This window comes from Cannabis sativa, chromosome X (genome assembly GCF_029168945.1).
Source record: "Cannabis sativa cultivar Pink pepper isolate KNU-18-1 chromosome X, ASM2916894v1, whole genome shotgun sequence".
In the NCBI taxonomy this organism is placed as follows: domain Eukaryota; kingdom Viridiplantae; phylum Streptophyta; class Magnoliopsida; order Rosales; family Cannabaceae; genus Cannabis; species Cannabis sativa.
In genome coordinates, this window is record NC_083610.1 from 85,828,561 (window position 1) to 85,844,602 (window position 16,042).

General features: G+C 28.4%; 2 protein-coding genes across 4 annotated transcripts; one reads left to right on the forward strand and one right to left on the reverse strand.

The window, feature by feature from the left end:
* Nucleotides 1-611: 611 nt before the first annotated feature.
* Nucleotides 612-2,596, forward strand: LOC115702364 (adenine phosphoribosyltransferase 5). Of its 2 annotated transcripts, XM_030629835.2 has the most exons (6): nucleotides 612-1,089; nucleotides 1,347-1,457; nucleotides 1,628-1,720; nucleotides 1,815-1,964; nucleotides 2,055-2,113; nucleotides 2,191-2,596. In XM_030629835.2, exons 1-6 carry the CDS (start codon nucleotides 999-1,001, stop codon nucleotides 2,257-2,259), a joined length of 573 nt encoding a protein of 190 aa, XP_030485695.1. In that variant the 5' UTR covers nucleotides 612-998; the 3' UTR covers nucleotides 2,260-2,596. The 2 variants fall into 2 exon arrangements, with proteins under 2 accessions (XP_030485695.1, XP_060962394.1); XM_061106411.1 differs by having other exon boundaries at nucleotides 615-1,089; nucleotides 2,055-2,596.
* Nucleotides 2,597-6,300: 3,704 nt separating this feature from the next.
* Nucleotides 6,301-12,302, reverse strand: LOC115702363 (PX domain-containing protein EREL1). Of its 2 annotated transcripts, XM_030629833.2 has the most exons (10): nucleotides 11,841-12,302; nucleotides 10,903-11,013; nucleotides 10,302-10,400; nucleotides 10,042-10,128; nucleotides 9,438-9,546; nucleotides 8,495-9,282; nucleotides 7,920-8,090; nucleotides 7,574-7,816; nucleotides 7,165-7,374; nucleotides 6,301-6,910 (listed from the first exon to the last, which is right to left on the reverse strand). In XM_030629833.2, the coding sequence occupies exons 1-10, from the start codon at nucleotides 11,928-11,930 to the stop codon at nucleotides 6,680-6,682; spliced, it is 2,139 nt and encodes a 712-aa protein (XP_030485693.1). In that variant the 5' UTR covers nucleotides 11,931-12,302; the 3' UTR covers nucleotides 6,301-6,679. The 2 variants fall into 2 exon arrangements, with proteins under 2 accessions (XP_030485693.1, XP_030485694.1); XM_030629834.2 differs by lacking the exons at nucleotides 10,302-10,400; nucleotides 10,903-11,013; nucleotides 11,841-12,302 and having other exon boundaries at nucleotides 10,038-10,128.
* Nucleotides 12,303-16,042: the final 3,740 nt, after the last annotated feature.

The window sequence follows — 16,042 nt, forward strand, 5'->3', positions numbered from 1 at the left end:
AACCAATCAAAATTAGATACATAATTTCAATTAGAAAACTTTAAAAATTAGTGAGGCATCATTCAAATAAAAAAAGGAGAAAAAAAGATAAACTCAAATTTTACAATATATATACCATTGGAGAGACCATGGTTTTTAGACAGAAATAATGACGAACAAAAGTGACTGGTTTCAAAAAGTAGGAAGAAAAAAAAGTTCTTTAAACAATTGATTAATTAATTGAACTCTTGTTGTAGCCAAACAAAAAACAATTGATTAATTAATGTAGAGTAATCAAGAAATTGTACTATATTTTTTATTTTTACATTTTAATTTTAAGAAAATTTAAATCCATAGATTTTATTTTTGCAAAAATTATTCTATAATGAGAATATTATAGCAATATTGACACACCATACTTTTTAATATTTCTCATATTCTATAATAGTAATTGTGATTACTGTTGTTGTAAATTAATATGAGTAATATCCGAACCGAATCTTTGATAATCTGAAGAGAGTGATTAAGGCGGCGTGTAGTACACGTGCAAAAGGGTCGCGTAATGATGAACTAATCTCGAACGTATCTTCGAAAGTGGTATATTGGGTATGGCCACCATATTTAATGACCAAACAAAAACCCATAGTAATTACTCTCTCCTCTTTCTTTTTCTCTTTCTCATATTGAGAAATGAGAAATGAGAATCAGAGTAATTTTATACCATTTTTTTTCTCTTTTTTCTCGTTGAGGGTAAAAGATAGTAAATAACTCAACAAACTCTCTTCTCTTCTCTTCTTGAAAATTGGAAAGGAAAGAAAAATGAGAAATACCAAATAAAGCTAATTTTCTTTTTCCATTTTAAGGTATGAATTCGTCAATAAATTGAGGGAGCAATTTCAAGGCCTTGGCATCTATGAAATGAACAAGGGTAAGGAAAAAAAACCCTCCTCCAAAAGAGTGATTTTGAGTAGCATTTACTTATAAAAAAACAGAGGCAGCTGAAGAAAGTGAAATTGAAGATGTTTGCAGCAGAAAATGGACTCAAAGGAGATCCAAGGCTTCAAGCCATATCAGACTCTATTAGGGTCATCCCAGACTTTCCCAAACAAGGTTCTGTCAAATTCCTTTTCTATTTTTTAATAAATAATAGTTATACAGTTATTTTAGTTATCTTATTACTTAACTGTTTTGCTCATATGAGCTGAACGAGCTCATTCAACCTTTCAGCTCAGCTCAGATCACTACACAGCCTTTTGTTTCTTTACACCATATTATTCTATATTCTTTTTTTTCTTTTTTCGGAATCTCTTTTAGAACTTTCTTCAAACACGTGGAGTATCATATAATATATATATATATATGTACAGGAATAATGTTTCAAGATATAACGACGTTGTTGTTAGATCACAAGGCATTCAAAGACACCGTCGATATTTTTGTTGATCGCTATAGAGACATGGGTATCTCTGTTGTTGCCGGTACCACTCTATACACACAAACACTACTCTCTCTCTCTCTCTCTCTCTATATATATATATATATAAATATATGGTGGTCCGTACAAATAAAAATGTTTTTATTTTATCAAATTTATATATAATTGTTAATATTGAATGAAAAATTATTAAAATAAAATATATTTTTGTAGGAATAGAGGCGAGAGGCTTCATTTTCGGTCCATCAATTGCTTTAGCTATTGGTGCCAAATTTGTTCCTCTACGAAAGCCAAGAAAGTTACCAGGTAATTTGAATGATAATATAATTTTTTTACTGTTTTATTAGGTGACTTTTTATTAAATTGATTAATTATTAATTTTTGAATTATTATTGGGTAGGTGCTGTAATTGCAGAACATTATGTTCTAGAGTACGGAAGTGACAAACTAGAGATGCATGTGGGGGCTGTAAACCCTGGTGATCGTGCTTTAGTAATTGATGATTTAGTAGCAACTGGTGGGACACTTTCCGCTGCAATTCGACTTTTAGGTGACACTCAAAATAACTAAATATTTATTATTATTATAATAAATTACTTCCCCACTCACTCAGTATACTATCAATTTTGTTATTTTGTAGAACGCCAGGGGGCCGACGTCGTTGAATGCGGTTGTGTCATAGGATTGCGGGACACCAATGTAGGTGTTTTCTTTTCTTTTTTTTTTTTAAAAAAATGTGGTGAATTTCAAATTCATATTGTAATTTATTTTGACAGGGTGAAAGTAGGCTTAATGGAAAGCCTCTTTACATTTTAATTGAGCCACGTCAGATGGATAATAATTGAAGTGAAATAGTTGGCTGTTGCTGCTGGGACTGGGATTATTATTAATATTATTGATTTGGAAAAAGAACAAGAAAATGTTTTGAGCAACTACTCATTTGTTGTTTTTTAGATACATATATCAATGTGTTTAGTTGGTTATTAATTTAGTACATGTCTCAATGATTCTCCTGCCTACTTTTTGTAGATTATATATTGTTAATACATGTATGGTCTTATAATCTTATTATTTCATTTCTAGATGTTATCTGTAATAGTCTTGGTAAGGTATCAAATAGATTCCCTTACACTAGAAAAAATATATATATATATATATATATAATTGCGCTTTCCCTTCAAATATTTTTTGGTTTCCTTTTTTTGGGTAAAATTTTGGAGTTATCTTCTATTTCCAAAAGTAAATTTGTATACCTCATACGAGTATTGTATATAACAAGTTACTCGTAATTTTATGGTTTTGTATTTTTTATTATTTTTATACTTCAAACTATTTTTTATATATATATTTTTATGAAAATTCACATAACAATTAATGGAGCAACTTAAAAAAAAATGAGAAAATTACATTGTTATACTCACTTTACTTTATTTATTTTAATTTTTACCTCTATTTTCATATTCTTTAAGATATACATAATTTTATAGATAATGTCCCAATAAGACCATTTAGGTTAATATAAATTATATGCTAGATTTAAGTAAAGAGTGAATATATACTAGACAACCCACTCATAAGCGTGCGTAAATTTTAATAAAATATCATAAGAAAGTATTTTTGATTAATGAATAAAAAAAGAAGAAGTATTATTCAACTTATCCCAACTTAAATCGCAATCCAAATCTATATGAGATAAGTTGAAAGCTACTATTTTTTTTTTATGGAAAACTTACTAAAATATTAGAATTTAGGGTAACTGTTACAAAAACACTGTCACACAGAAATTTTTTCAAAAATACTGTGTTTTTATAAAACACACAGTAAAACACAAAACAGAACAACTCAAAACAACAGTAGAACAACTAAAAAACACCAGTAGAATACCAATGAAAACTTAACACAATATACTGCAGTATGAAACTTATAAAAAAATACAGTAAAAAAGTAAAAAATATCGCCTGACAGTATTTTTGTAAAAAAAATAGCAAAAGTTAGTATACCATGTAAATTTCTCTTTTTTATTACACATTAACCAAATATAACAGCAAAATAATTTTAATTTGATAAATATCATCTTTATAATGAAAATACCAAATATGACCACAGATAACTTATCAAAATTAAAGTCCCTAACACACATAATAAGAATATAACAGATATAAATAAAATAGTAATAAAAGAAAGGTAAACATTAAAATAAGAAATGAAAAGTGGGTATAGAATGTATTTTTCTCAATCTATATATATATATAGCAACCTACTTATTAGAATAACTCAAACCGTAAAAATACAAAATAAAATTAAAAAAGTAATATATAAGATGATTCCTCATATATTTTCTCAATTTTATTATAACACTTTATTTATTTTGTCATAAAATATATATTTTCTAATTTATGCTTACTTATGAAAGTATTTTTTTTTTAAAAAAAGATTTAAATCAGCAAAAAAGAATAAAATAAAATTGAGAAAATATGTTTAGAATAAACTTAACAGAGTAATTTAATTGGGTGCCTACAATAATTATTTGTTATCATTTATTTACAAGTTGTCCTAAATTGAAGTAAAAAAAATTATTAGTTATAATAATGTGAACAATTTTTTTAATCAAAATTGGTTAGGTGAAATTATATTAACCAAACAATTTTCATATTTAATCTTTTCTTTTTTTTTTTTAAACAACAAAATTTAATCTTTCAGTTTAGAGGTTTCGATTTATTTTATAACTAGGTATTAGTAACATGCATTATTACCTAATTATTAATTTAAATAATAATAATAATAATAATTAAATCTAAAATTCAGTTATATTTTCTAGGAAAATTACCCATATATTATTTTTTAATTTTTTTTTTCAATTTACGGTTTGAGTTGCTCTAGTGGTTTCTCTGGCGATTTCTATGTGGGTTGCTATATGGATTTTAGTTGCAATTTAGATTACTCTGTTAGTTGCTACAGGAGTTTCTATATAGAATTCCGTAAAAATACAAAAAAAAAAACTGTTTTGAAGTGTAAAAATGAAAAAGTCCATATTTTTTAAATATATAAAATTTAATCTAATTTTAAATTTATTTATAAGAAAATATATAACTAATTTTATTAAACAATAAAATGATGAGTAAATAAGTGTAGATATTTTAAAAATATAACGGCAAAAAAAGTCCAGGGAATTTTTAAATTTAACAAAAGTCCTTAAATTTAACCATTTCAATAGTTCGGGGGGAATTTTTATCGGCCAAAAAAGTCCAGGGGGCACGATTTAGTACATGTCAAAGTTCGGAGGAAAAAATTACTAATTAGCCTAATTATAATTATAATTTCTAAATATCTATTTTCTTCTTAATTCTCTCATTTTTCTAATTTTGTTCTACTTTAAATTCTCTCATTTTTTTAAAATTTTTTTATTCTTCTTTATTTAATTAGAGATCATCAATCAATTAAAAATTAAAAAAATAACTATATATTTGTATATAATAACTAATAAATAAATATATATGTATTAAAAAAATAAATACATATAATTTTTTCAGAGAGAGATATAGTTAATATTAACTACTATAATTTATCAAAAAAAATTATTGGTTTATTTCACAAATACACAAAAACAACAAAAAAAAAATTACAAAAATACGATTTCACGGAATTTTAAACATTTTTACGATTAATTTTTATTTTATTTATAGAAAATATGGTCTTTTTATGTTGTACACTTGTTAATTTATTGTTGATTTTTTGTTATCTGTATGTTATTTTTTGTTGTTGTTTTGATGTTATTTAGATGTTATTTTCTTGTTACTTTTATGTTGTTTTCTTATTGTTTTCGTGTTGTTTCCATGGAAAATCGTAAAAATATATATATAAAAAAATTCTGTAAACGTAAAAATGTAATTTTTTTTTACAAAAAATGGTGCATTATGTAATTATCCCAAAAATTATTAACTAATACGCCAAAATTGTCAAAATTCTAAACTTATACGTTTATCACCCTCTCTTCTCTCACATAATAAAAGTAAGTACTTACTGATAATTGTTTAATTTATTTTATGAACAAAACAACTTATTAGAAAAGAATATTAATGATGATTACAAGTGAGATACGGTGATGACATCAACTTTAAATACATCGGTGACTACAACTGAGATACGATAATGATAGTTAGTTTTAAAATTATATGATGAATTTTCTATAGATTTATCATCTTCTTTTTGTTTTAGATCTCTATTTTGTGTAAAAAATATTTATTTTTTAATTTTCTTCACTATAATATATATTTAAAAAAAAAATACCTAATTTTTTATTTATATAAGAAGTTGTATGATAATATTTTTTTTTTAATTCTTTAGAATTTTCTATATAGATATATTTTTAAAAAATATACATAAAAATAAATTTAAAACTATTTGATACTATTTTATTGTTTAATTAATATTTATATAATTATTTAGTCGGGGCCCGCGAAGGGCAGCCTATTTTCTAGTTTGTTATAAAATATGATTAATTAATTGAATTAACGTCTTATTCAAATTTATATTAAAATAATTTGTTATAAAAATAATTACTTAATTTGATTGATATTTTAAAATAATTATTTAAGTCATATTTTAATAAATAAATTAAATTTAGATATTTAAAACTAATTATTTTTTCGAAAAAATAATTAATTAATTAATTTAATGGCCTTAGTTTTAATAGCTAATTTTAATGAAAAAATAAAAGCATTAAACAAGCAATTTCTGTTAGATAATCGGAGATTATGAGATGGATTTTTGCATTATTAAGAATAGCATTTACATACGTGTAATGGTATGTTCTCATCAACCAATAGTTAAAAAGTTGTGTTCTTAGCAAAAAAGAGTTAAAAAGTTGTGCATATAACAACCACACATAATAGAATGACAGTCATCGTCTACATAAATGGATGCAGTTATGTCAATGAGCAAACTGCAATTTAATTTTACAACATTTTCCCCTCTAATTGTCTCCCTTTTTCATTAATATTCATTCTAAGTTAATAAAACAGTACACATTACAAAGATGATTCCTTGAAGATTTCGTATATGCAGTGTAATTTCTCTTGTTTTTCATAAACTACTATAAGAAGAAACAAATAGTTTCTTTATTTTATTTTTCTTAGTTCCATGTTATCTTTTTTCTTTTTCTTTTTCTCTTTCTCTTTCTTCCCTTCTTAAGCAGAAATGGAAGAATGATTATGCAAAACCCATGTACTGGATCATACTCGAAAATCATGTTCATCTCTGTTTCACTCATTCATAAGACAAATTCTCTTGGGGCTCTTCCTCATCTTTATCGCAATCCATTTTGGGAGCGCGACTTGAAACAGAGCTCAGCAGTTTTCTTAGCTTAACGTTATCGATAAAGATGTTGGCTAATGTCTTGCGCAACTCATCGTCTGTTGTCGTTGGATCATTGACCATTTCGTGACTATCCTCCAACTCAGAAGCAAAATCTCCATTTTCTTCCCCTAGAAGTTCAGCCTGTAAATTGTTGAGAATAGATTGTTGAGTCATCGTAAAAAAAATAAAAGAAAGGTACCATTTGTGCTATTATTTTCATAGGTAGTTTTACAACTTTTTCACATCTCAGTAAGAATTTGACAGACCATCTTTCTCTCAAATAATTCCTTGTTACTCATTGATTGATAACAAGTTCAAGAAACAGATTTATATATAAAAAAATAAGAGATAAAAATAGATGTGATAAGCAATAAAATAGTTCCTACGAAGAGTACCTCTGTAAGAAGAGAGTTAATTTGGTCATCTGATGCCAAGAAACCTGAAGCCACCATTACTGATGGACAGGGACTAACATCATCAAAAGCCCCAGCTAAATTCAGATTGCACTCCTTAAGTTTACTCTGAAGAATCCTGCACTTATGCAGTAACTTTTGCCTAGCATTTTCACGCTGCTCACTCCGTTGTCTTTCCTGTTTAAGAAGTTTCTGAACAAAAGAAACCACCCCGAAGTGAGTTGCAGGCCTTACTTTCTACCTTATATTTCTTTCTTTCACTAAGGATACTAGTTATTGACACAACAAAGCCTTCAAATTACCACACAAGAAAGAAAGAAGAAATATGCTGCAATACCAAATATCAAGAAACTTGAATGGGAAATTTTACTTTTAATAGAACATAAATTACCTCAGCTTCTGCCTTCTCCTTGAGGGAGTTACTGAGCTCATCCTCCAATTGTGATTGTGAATTTCGAAGAGATTTGACTTCTTTAACAAGGACTTTGCGGTCAGCTTTGGATTTTGCTTCCAAGTCTTCATATCGCTTCGACAAAATCTCAAGCTGCTCCTTGGAAGAATCCAATTCCTGCAGCAAAATGTCTTTATCTAGATCGATTGAACTTCTTGCTGACTTCACACATGATTTCTCATCCTGATATTATATTTTGATTCATCAAGATTATTTCAAACCATTATAATGATTCCACACATAGATGAAAAAGATCATAAAAATGAAACAAGATAGGTACGGAAACCTTTTCAGACTTCGAACTCAATTTTAACTCCATTTCAAAGGACTTCTGCCGAAGTTCCTCCATATCCCACTGCATTTTGGTGAACCTTTCTCTCTCAATCAATATAGCTTGCTCCAGGTTTTCTTTACCCTTTTGTCGAGCAGTTTCAAGTTCCACTTCCAAATCCTTAACCTGCACATGTCCGGTTGTGTTACGAAAACACAACCACCAGCATTATGTAAGATTAAACAATCTGGTAGCATCAAGCACAACTTCAATATCTCTCAATACATCATTAAATGGCAACATCATGGATCCAAATATTTCACACACACTCAAGAGAAAAGTAACTTGATGTCTTGTAGAAACTAGAAAGTGACAAATTCCTGATAAGAAGCTAAGTGCAGCCAGATTCATTATAAAATTTATCAATATCAAGACTTCAAAGACAAATTATACGATCTCCAAGGAAAAAAATCATACAACATTTCAACACCATTAGAATCTAGCACCATTTTATCAACAAGCAGTAGGTATGTACTTAACAACCTAAACAAAATTGGTCCAACTGCTTGAAATCACAAATTTAGAAGTACCTTTGTTGTAAGGTAGTCTTTGCCAGCCATTTCTTGATATAGTCTTGCTATAAGATCCTCCATATCAGTTTTTGCTGTGACTAGCCTTCGCTGCATTGTCAGAAGGATCCTATTCAATTTATGGCGCTGATCTAATGGAAGAACTAACCGAGCACCACCTCCTGAAGCATGCATTTCTGAGTTGCCAAGAGTCTCCATGCTGCTTGAAACTTCAGCACCTCCAAGAAGGTCAAGAGAACCTTCTCCAGATGAATTTGGAATCCCGGATATAGACATTTCACTACCTCTAAGAGAACTTGCATCACTTCCCACACTGTCATTTGATAGCTTGCGAGCATGAGCAATTACTTTATTAATCTCTTGCTCAGAGAAAAGATCTGTTCCGTTACTAGATAAGAATGAAGTTTTAGAAGCGTTTCCATTATATACATTCTTCCCTACAACATTGTTGAAATGTCTGGCTTGCACTTTACTCCGAGGAAGGCCTTCCAATTGGTCTAAAATAGTCTGCCCCATAAACAAACCCTCGTCGATATTAGACATGCCATACTTTACAAGATTTTCTATCGGGCTTGTCAAAACCTCATCCAATGCCAGATCCTCCATACCCATGTCATAACTGTCATCCCTTCCTAGCCTAGGAGTTCCCATCTCGGATACCTCATAAGCAGTATCACTTCCATAATCTGATGTTATTGATGAACTACCAACAATGGCAGGCAAGCTTGACTGGGTAGGCAAATCATGAGAATTGCCTTCTGAAGTCTGCGGATGTACATCTTGGAATGCTGAGAAACGTGTAATAGAAGAACATAGATCAAGACATTTATAAGGCTTTTATTTCTCTAAGACCTAGATATATACTATTTCACTGAAAGTAAACAATGTGGGTATAAAAGAAAAAGGCTTAGAAGTGCACTTCATGCAATAGAAAATCACATACACGACCTAGCAGCAGCTTCAAGTTCAAGAAAAGATGCCACAATAACGCTTCTTGACACATCAATATCAGACAGAAGCTTCGTCATCCATTCCTCTAAGGAGCATCTTCTCTGTAACAAAACAAAATATGATTAAAATATATATACATACATATATTTGTCACGTACATGCATTTATCTGCATCAGCATTGGTAAAGATTGCTGATCAAAGTTTGCTTGACGATACGCACTTCAGTTATATTTCAAAGAAAGGCCAATGAAGCTAGGAGAAATGGTAGTCTCTCTTCTAATATCACTAGTTAGAACAACAAAATTGTCCATAATTTTTTATTTATTTTTTAAACTAGGATACCCACCTAAGAGGAAACTATAGTAATTCCTATGTAAGTATCCCAGGAAGGACTCGAAACTCAGGCCATGTGGAACAGTGGGAGCAAACCACATGGCTGACCATTTGAGTTACCCCTCTTGGGTACAAGATTGTCCATAATTATGTTTATGTATAAAGACCAATATCATCATACTCTACATAATAAGTTTAGAAAATACAATGAAACAGACTCCAAATTACTCCTGCTTGAATAAGTTAAAAAGGCATTACCTACCTCTTCCAACTGAGCCCGACTTCTCATTCGCAGTAGCCCCTTGGGTGGGGTCAATGGGAAATTTTTCTTTGGAAACACTTTTTTAAGCTGGCCAAAAATAAAAAAGTAATTCCCTCATTAAAAGAGCAACTTCAAGAAGGAACCAAGAAATAGGAATGTTTTTTTCTTCATATAACTCAAGAAAGAAAGAAGTAATTCATCACAACCAACAAATTTGCGAACCAGTATACATAAATAACTAAACCAAAAGGCAGACTTACATCACTGAATAACTTCAAGAAATCATTGAATCTTCGCAGAACTCCACGAGTTGTAGTACTTCCTTCTGGTGATTGCACACCAACATGAACTCTGTAGAACTGTCCCTTGGAAATGTTAGATTGGAACTTGAATATTAACAGGTTGGTTTGACGTAAATCACAGTGTGCTTTTTCTATCAAATCCACTTACGTTTGATAAAAATTAGCAAATTTATAAAAATCCAAAACTCTATACAGAACGGGTTACACATTATGTAACCATAGTTTGACAATAACACACACAGCATAATCTGGTAAAACTAGCAAGTAGAAGTTAATCACAAAATATGAACATGAAATAATATTAACACAAACTCCACAAGATAATTATGTAAGTACCGAAAAGCAATGCGAACAATGACAACCAATAATCATATATGGTGTAGTGTTTACGGACAGCTCTAATGACTATACTATACTTGTTAGACTGACTCTAGTATCAGTGTTATGCAGCCTATCTCCACTATCTTGGAAAGGATCATATTTGAATCCCAAACGATGACATAAACAACATCTAACCCTGATATAGAAAAACACTGGAGGGTCATTCAAATTTGAGTACCACTACAGGATCTGAATCTCTTGATTTTGGAAGGACAACCCAAGAAGGTATAGTAACACAGTAACTCCAGCCAGTGCGAGAATCATGAGGCCAAACCGTGTCTCGGCCATTCTGCAGAGAGAAGTGAAGTTTAAGATACAAGATAATATTAAAAAGCAAAAAGCAAGAAGCACGAAACACATATACACACTAAGTATTCCAATAACTCAAGCAGTGTATGAACTGATGAGAAGCCTTGCCTACAATCCCAAAAACATTAAATCAAAATTGGCATTAAATGATGCCATAAGAATCACAATAAAATAGGAAAAAGAAATACAAATGGAAAGTGAAAAACCAATTAAAACTCCTTCGTACCAATCAAACCATTACCGAAATTTAATGATCAAATGACGTGTTGATCAACGTGTCACTTTTAAATTGGTTAAACAAACTTGTGCACGTACGGTAAAGACAAATGAACATGACTGTCGCTTGGAATGGAAATCTAGTAAATAAGTAAAATGCTAAGTAGTAATCAATATTCTCTATTCATAGAGTTATACATTATACATTGTTTTGGAGAATATAGTAATGAAGATATGTGCTACTACCTCCCCTGTATCTGCTGCCAAACTATTATCTTTGCTGCAAGTAAATAAGGATGTGAACTATTTGTTCTAAAAAATGAGCAATCAACATAATGAGTGAAACTAGCATCCCAAGAAGTCATATTTGGTGAACAACAGTATGAAGCAATATAAGTCAACGAGTGATCAGCATCACACTTCGAAAATTTGAGAGTAAAAAAATAGATCACAAAGTAGATGATCGATCATACAGGAAAGGAACAATTTTATTACACACACTGAACAGTAATTGAGAACAAAGGTGATCAATTAGCAGTGATTAGAAAGTAAAAAAAAAAAAAGGAATAATTTTCCTAGAGAAAAATGTACCCATTTTCTAGGGGGAGGACTCCAATCCATCCCAAGTGGCAGTGGCGAAGTCCCATCGTGCCTGTGCTTCGGGGGACTCCGTCCCTGCATTTTGTGACCTTTATCCCTAAAAATTCAGACTTTCTATCTCTAAAATTCAAGAGTAATAATCAAATTTCGATTGCCTCGCCTCTTCTCTCCAAGTTTCAAATTAACTATTCGATCAGTGAAATCTGTATGTGTGTAGTCTGAATCGGAAGAAAATTGGGGGTGATGAAATCTAGGGTTTTGGTGATCGGATCAGAAAAACTATGTGTTGAAACGACTGCGTATTAATTACTTTTATTTATTATAGGCAGGCATTGCGTGTCATCTGCTTCGTTTGGGGTTCCATCTCTTCTCTATATATCTTATTAGCTAGGCTTCCACTCTCACCAATGTAAAGTAGGGACCATTTTCAATCCCAACAAAGAAACAAAAAACAATTGTTCAAAACTATGTAAATAAATATATAAGGGGATTCAAGTTTTATTGTAAGAAGGAAAATTACTATGTTAATCTTTTTTCTTTATATAGGTTGATATTTACTATGCTACTAACTCTAAATTTTTAAGAAATTTTAAATAACTTATTACGTTAAAAATAACGTTTAAATAATCAATATATCAATATATAAAGAAAAAAAATAAAACGTTAATATATCACACTCTAAAATCTTTTCAAATTTATTTTTCTCTTCGTTCTTTAATTTTCCTATTTTTAATATTTTATCAGGGTATAAATTCACTAATTAATATTTTACTATTATTTTAATAAATTTTCCATAAAATATCTAATATAACTCAATTAATTTTTTATAAAAAAAAATACAATACATATAATACGTACACGTTTTATTATTATTTTCTTATTTTCATTCAAAATTAAAGAAAAGTATTAGAACCAAAAAAGTATCTATCCCTTCCTCTATATATACATATATACATATACGGGTGCACTCTTAATGGATATTACCCATGAATAGGTAATATTATAAAATTTTGATTTTTTATGAATAATTTTTCTATTTAATTATAAAAATTTCTCATTTTTACATTATATGGGCTGAGATTGGTCCATCAGCTGAAAAAAAAATAATAAAAAAAAGGTTTTTCGGCAAAAAAAGTGATAAAAAAGTTGAATTTGACTTAAATATTTTTGTATATAAACATATTATTGATATAGTAAAAAAAAGAGTATTTTTTGATATTTTCTTTATTTAATTAGCTAAATTAAGCATACAAATTCAAAATTTTCTTTTATTATCCGCTAGGACCAAAATCTGATGGTTTAATATTTTTAAAATTAATATTTATTGTTAAATTTGTTTATTACCTATTAATAAATAATAGAAATTTTTACATGAAAAATCCATTTTGCACAATTTATTACCTAAATACCTCTACACGCCTATGTCTACATTTTTACTTACAAAGTTGGTTTTATTACACAAATATCACTTAGTTATCATTCCATCCATCATCAATCAAATCCTACTCTCTTCCTTCTCTTTTTTCATTTTCTATCAATCAATCCATCATTTCACTCTCTTTTTTTCTTCTTTTCTTTTTATTTTTAATTTTATTTCAGTTTTTAATTTTTTATTTTTAATTTTATTTCAGTTTTTAATTTTTTATTTTTAATTTTATTTTTAGTTTTTAATTTTTTATTTTTTTTCCATAACAATTCTTCTTTTCTTTTTATTTTTAATTTTTAATTGTAAAGCTAGTTTCTTATATATTGTTGCTTAAGTCTAGGATTGACTTCTATCAATCAATCCATCATTTCACTCTCTTTTTTTCTTCTTTTCTTTTTATATTAAATTTTATTTCAGTTTTTAATTAAATCTTTTTAACTTATTAGTTTAACTTTACAACTTCTGAAATACTTTCATGACAAAAGAGAAGACTTTGACTAGGCCATTCAACTGATATAAGCATGTACAAATAAATTCGTACAATTTTAATGTCATTTTCATTCTCGCTGGACTAGCTCAAAGCCACGTCGAAATAATTAGATAACAAAATAAAATAATAAGAAACAATTACCGATGATATTCTATACTTGAAAAGAAAACGATATAATTCATGCTTATAGTAGTATTGACGTGAGTAGAGTTATAAAATTAATATTAGAAAAGTATTAGGACAAACATGATTAAGATTTATGAGTAAAGGTGGCAAAGCTAATAGATTAGATTAACCTGGTCAGTCCCATTTTTATATCATCAATGGGTAACAATGAGATTTATCATGGATGTTGATGTTCAAAGAGTTTTTCCTGTATTTTAGTTTCTATACAGTTGTTTTGTAGTTTTATTATAGTTTTGTACTTGCATATGTCATTTCACTATAAAATTAATATGCAACTATTTGCACAAAACTTACTATGTATAACTACTATTTCTTAGTCCCCATCAAATTAAATTCTTGCATAATATATAAACTATCATAAAACGATAATGCAACTATAAGGCAACTATTTACACTTGCATACAGTTGTTTTGTAGTTTTATTATAGTTTTGCTACTTGCATATGTTATTTCACTATAAAATTAATATGCAACTATTTGCACAAAACTTACTATGTATAACTACTATTTCTTAGTCCCCATCAAATTAAATTCTTGCATAATATATAAACTATCATAAAACGATAATGCAACTATAAGGCAACTATTTGCACTTGCATACAGTTGTTTTGTAGTTTTGTTATAGTTTTGCTACTTGCATATGTTATTTCACTATAAAATTAATATGCAACTATTTGCACAAAACTTACTATGTATAACTACTATTTCTTAGTCCCCATCAAATTAAATTCTTGCATAATATATAAACTATCATAAAACGATAATGCAACTATAAGGCAACCAAAACAAAAAATAAATCAAAATGCAACTGTATATAACGTAGATGTATTATTCATGAGATTTTTTTTTTTTTTAATTTTTCACATCATACATTGTTTTGGATTTAGTGGGAGCTCCAGATCTGTTTGTTACAGATCTACATTTCATGAATATAGATTTCGATATTAGGGGGAGTTATTTTGATCGAATAAAATAGAAAACAAATGTGTAATTTCGGTTTTACGCACGGTTTTTCGATTTTTTTGTCGTCATTTTCAGTTTAGATCATTGCAGGTATTCTTTTCCAGTTGATTTTGCCAGAATTAATAGTTGTATTTTTCTCGTTTTGGTTTTATTTTGGTTGTTTTGCGGTTTTGAAACGAGCACGTATTTTCATCTTCATGGTTCGCTCTGTACAGCTGAAGGCTTAGTGCATGTGGTATTTTTGTAAATATTTGTATGTGGACTGTATAAATGTTTAATCGGACGGCCCAAAGTATTTTTGTAATTTTTTTTCCTTTTTTGTATTTTTTTGTTTTTTTCCCATAATAATACCCATTAAAAAGTATTACATACATATATATCATAGTAAAAACTAAAAAATATATATCAATACGAATAGACTACGTGGTAGTAAGAATTTTTTAAGTTTCATTCTCATATTAACTTAACTCAAATTTTAATATTAACTTAATTTTTTTCTCATTCTGATAATATTAACTTAATTTTTTTCTCATTCTGATAATATATTCTCTAATCTCCATTATTTTTTAATCACTCTATATAATTATTTTTAGGGGCTTATTCATTTTTACATATAAAAATAATTTTGTTTTGCATTTTTACCGAATTTTACATAGAAACTCCTATTGCAACTTTATTGTAACTAGCGTTGCAACCACCTTAGAAATCCAAACCGTAAATTTAAAAAGAAAAAAAGTTAAAAAAAATAATATATAGAGTAATTCCCCTTATTTTTAATACTTTTTTTTTTCTAAAAAGAAAATACACATAACACACATTTTTTTTATTTTAGATTGTTATTGTATAGGATTTAGATCATGAGGTAAATACATTTTATCCAATACTTTTTTTGGTAATTTCAGGTTCCTTGAAGACTATTACAACATCGAACATGTTCTTGATAAGAGTTTTTTTTTTATCAAATTAATTAAACTCTTCATAAACTTTTTTTTTAAATTTTGAAATTTATTTTTTTACTTTGTGACTGATAATTATACTTTTTTATGTGGCATCATCAATTTAGAGTTTCATTTTTTTTCCACTTGAATTTTTTTATTAATTTTTTACTATTTCTTCTCTATTTTAAAAT

Coding starts and splice junctions, on each gene's coding strand:
- LOC115702364 (XM_061106411.1), top strand. CDS start 999: ATGTTTGCAGCAGAAAATGGACTCAAAGGAGATCCAAGGCTTCAAGCC. Junction 1,090..1,346: donor CCCAGACTTTCCCAAACAAG/GTTCTGTCAAAT, acceptor ATATATGTACAG/GAATAATGTTTCAAGATATA. Junction 1,458..1,627: donor GGGTATCTCTGTTGTTGCCG/GTACCACTCTAT, acceptor ATATTTTTGTAG/GAATAGAGGCGAGAGGCTTC.
- LOC115702363 (XM_030629833.2), bottom strand. CDS start 11,930: ATGCAGGGACGGAGTCCCCCGAAGCACAGGCACGATGGGACTTCGCCA. Junction 10,401..10,902: donor GAGATTCAGATCCTGTAGTG/GTACTCAAATTT, acceptor TCCAAGGGACAG/TTCTACAGAGTTCATGTTGG. Junction 7,817..7,919: donor TGAGTTCGAAGTCTGAAAAG/GTTTCCGTACCT, acceptor ATATAATATCAG/GATGAGAAATCATGTGTGAA.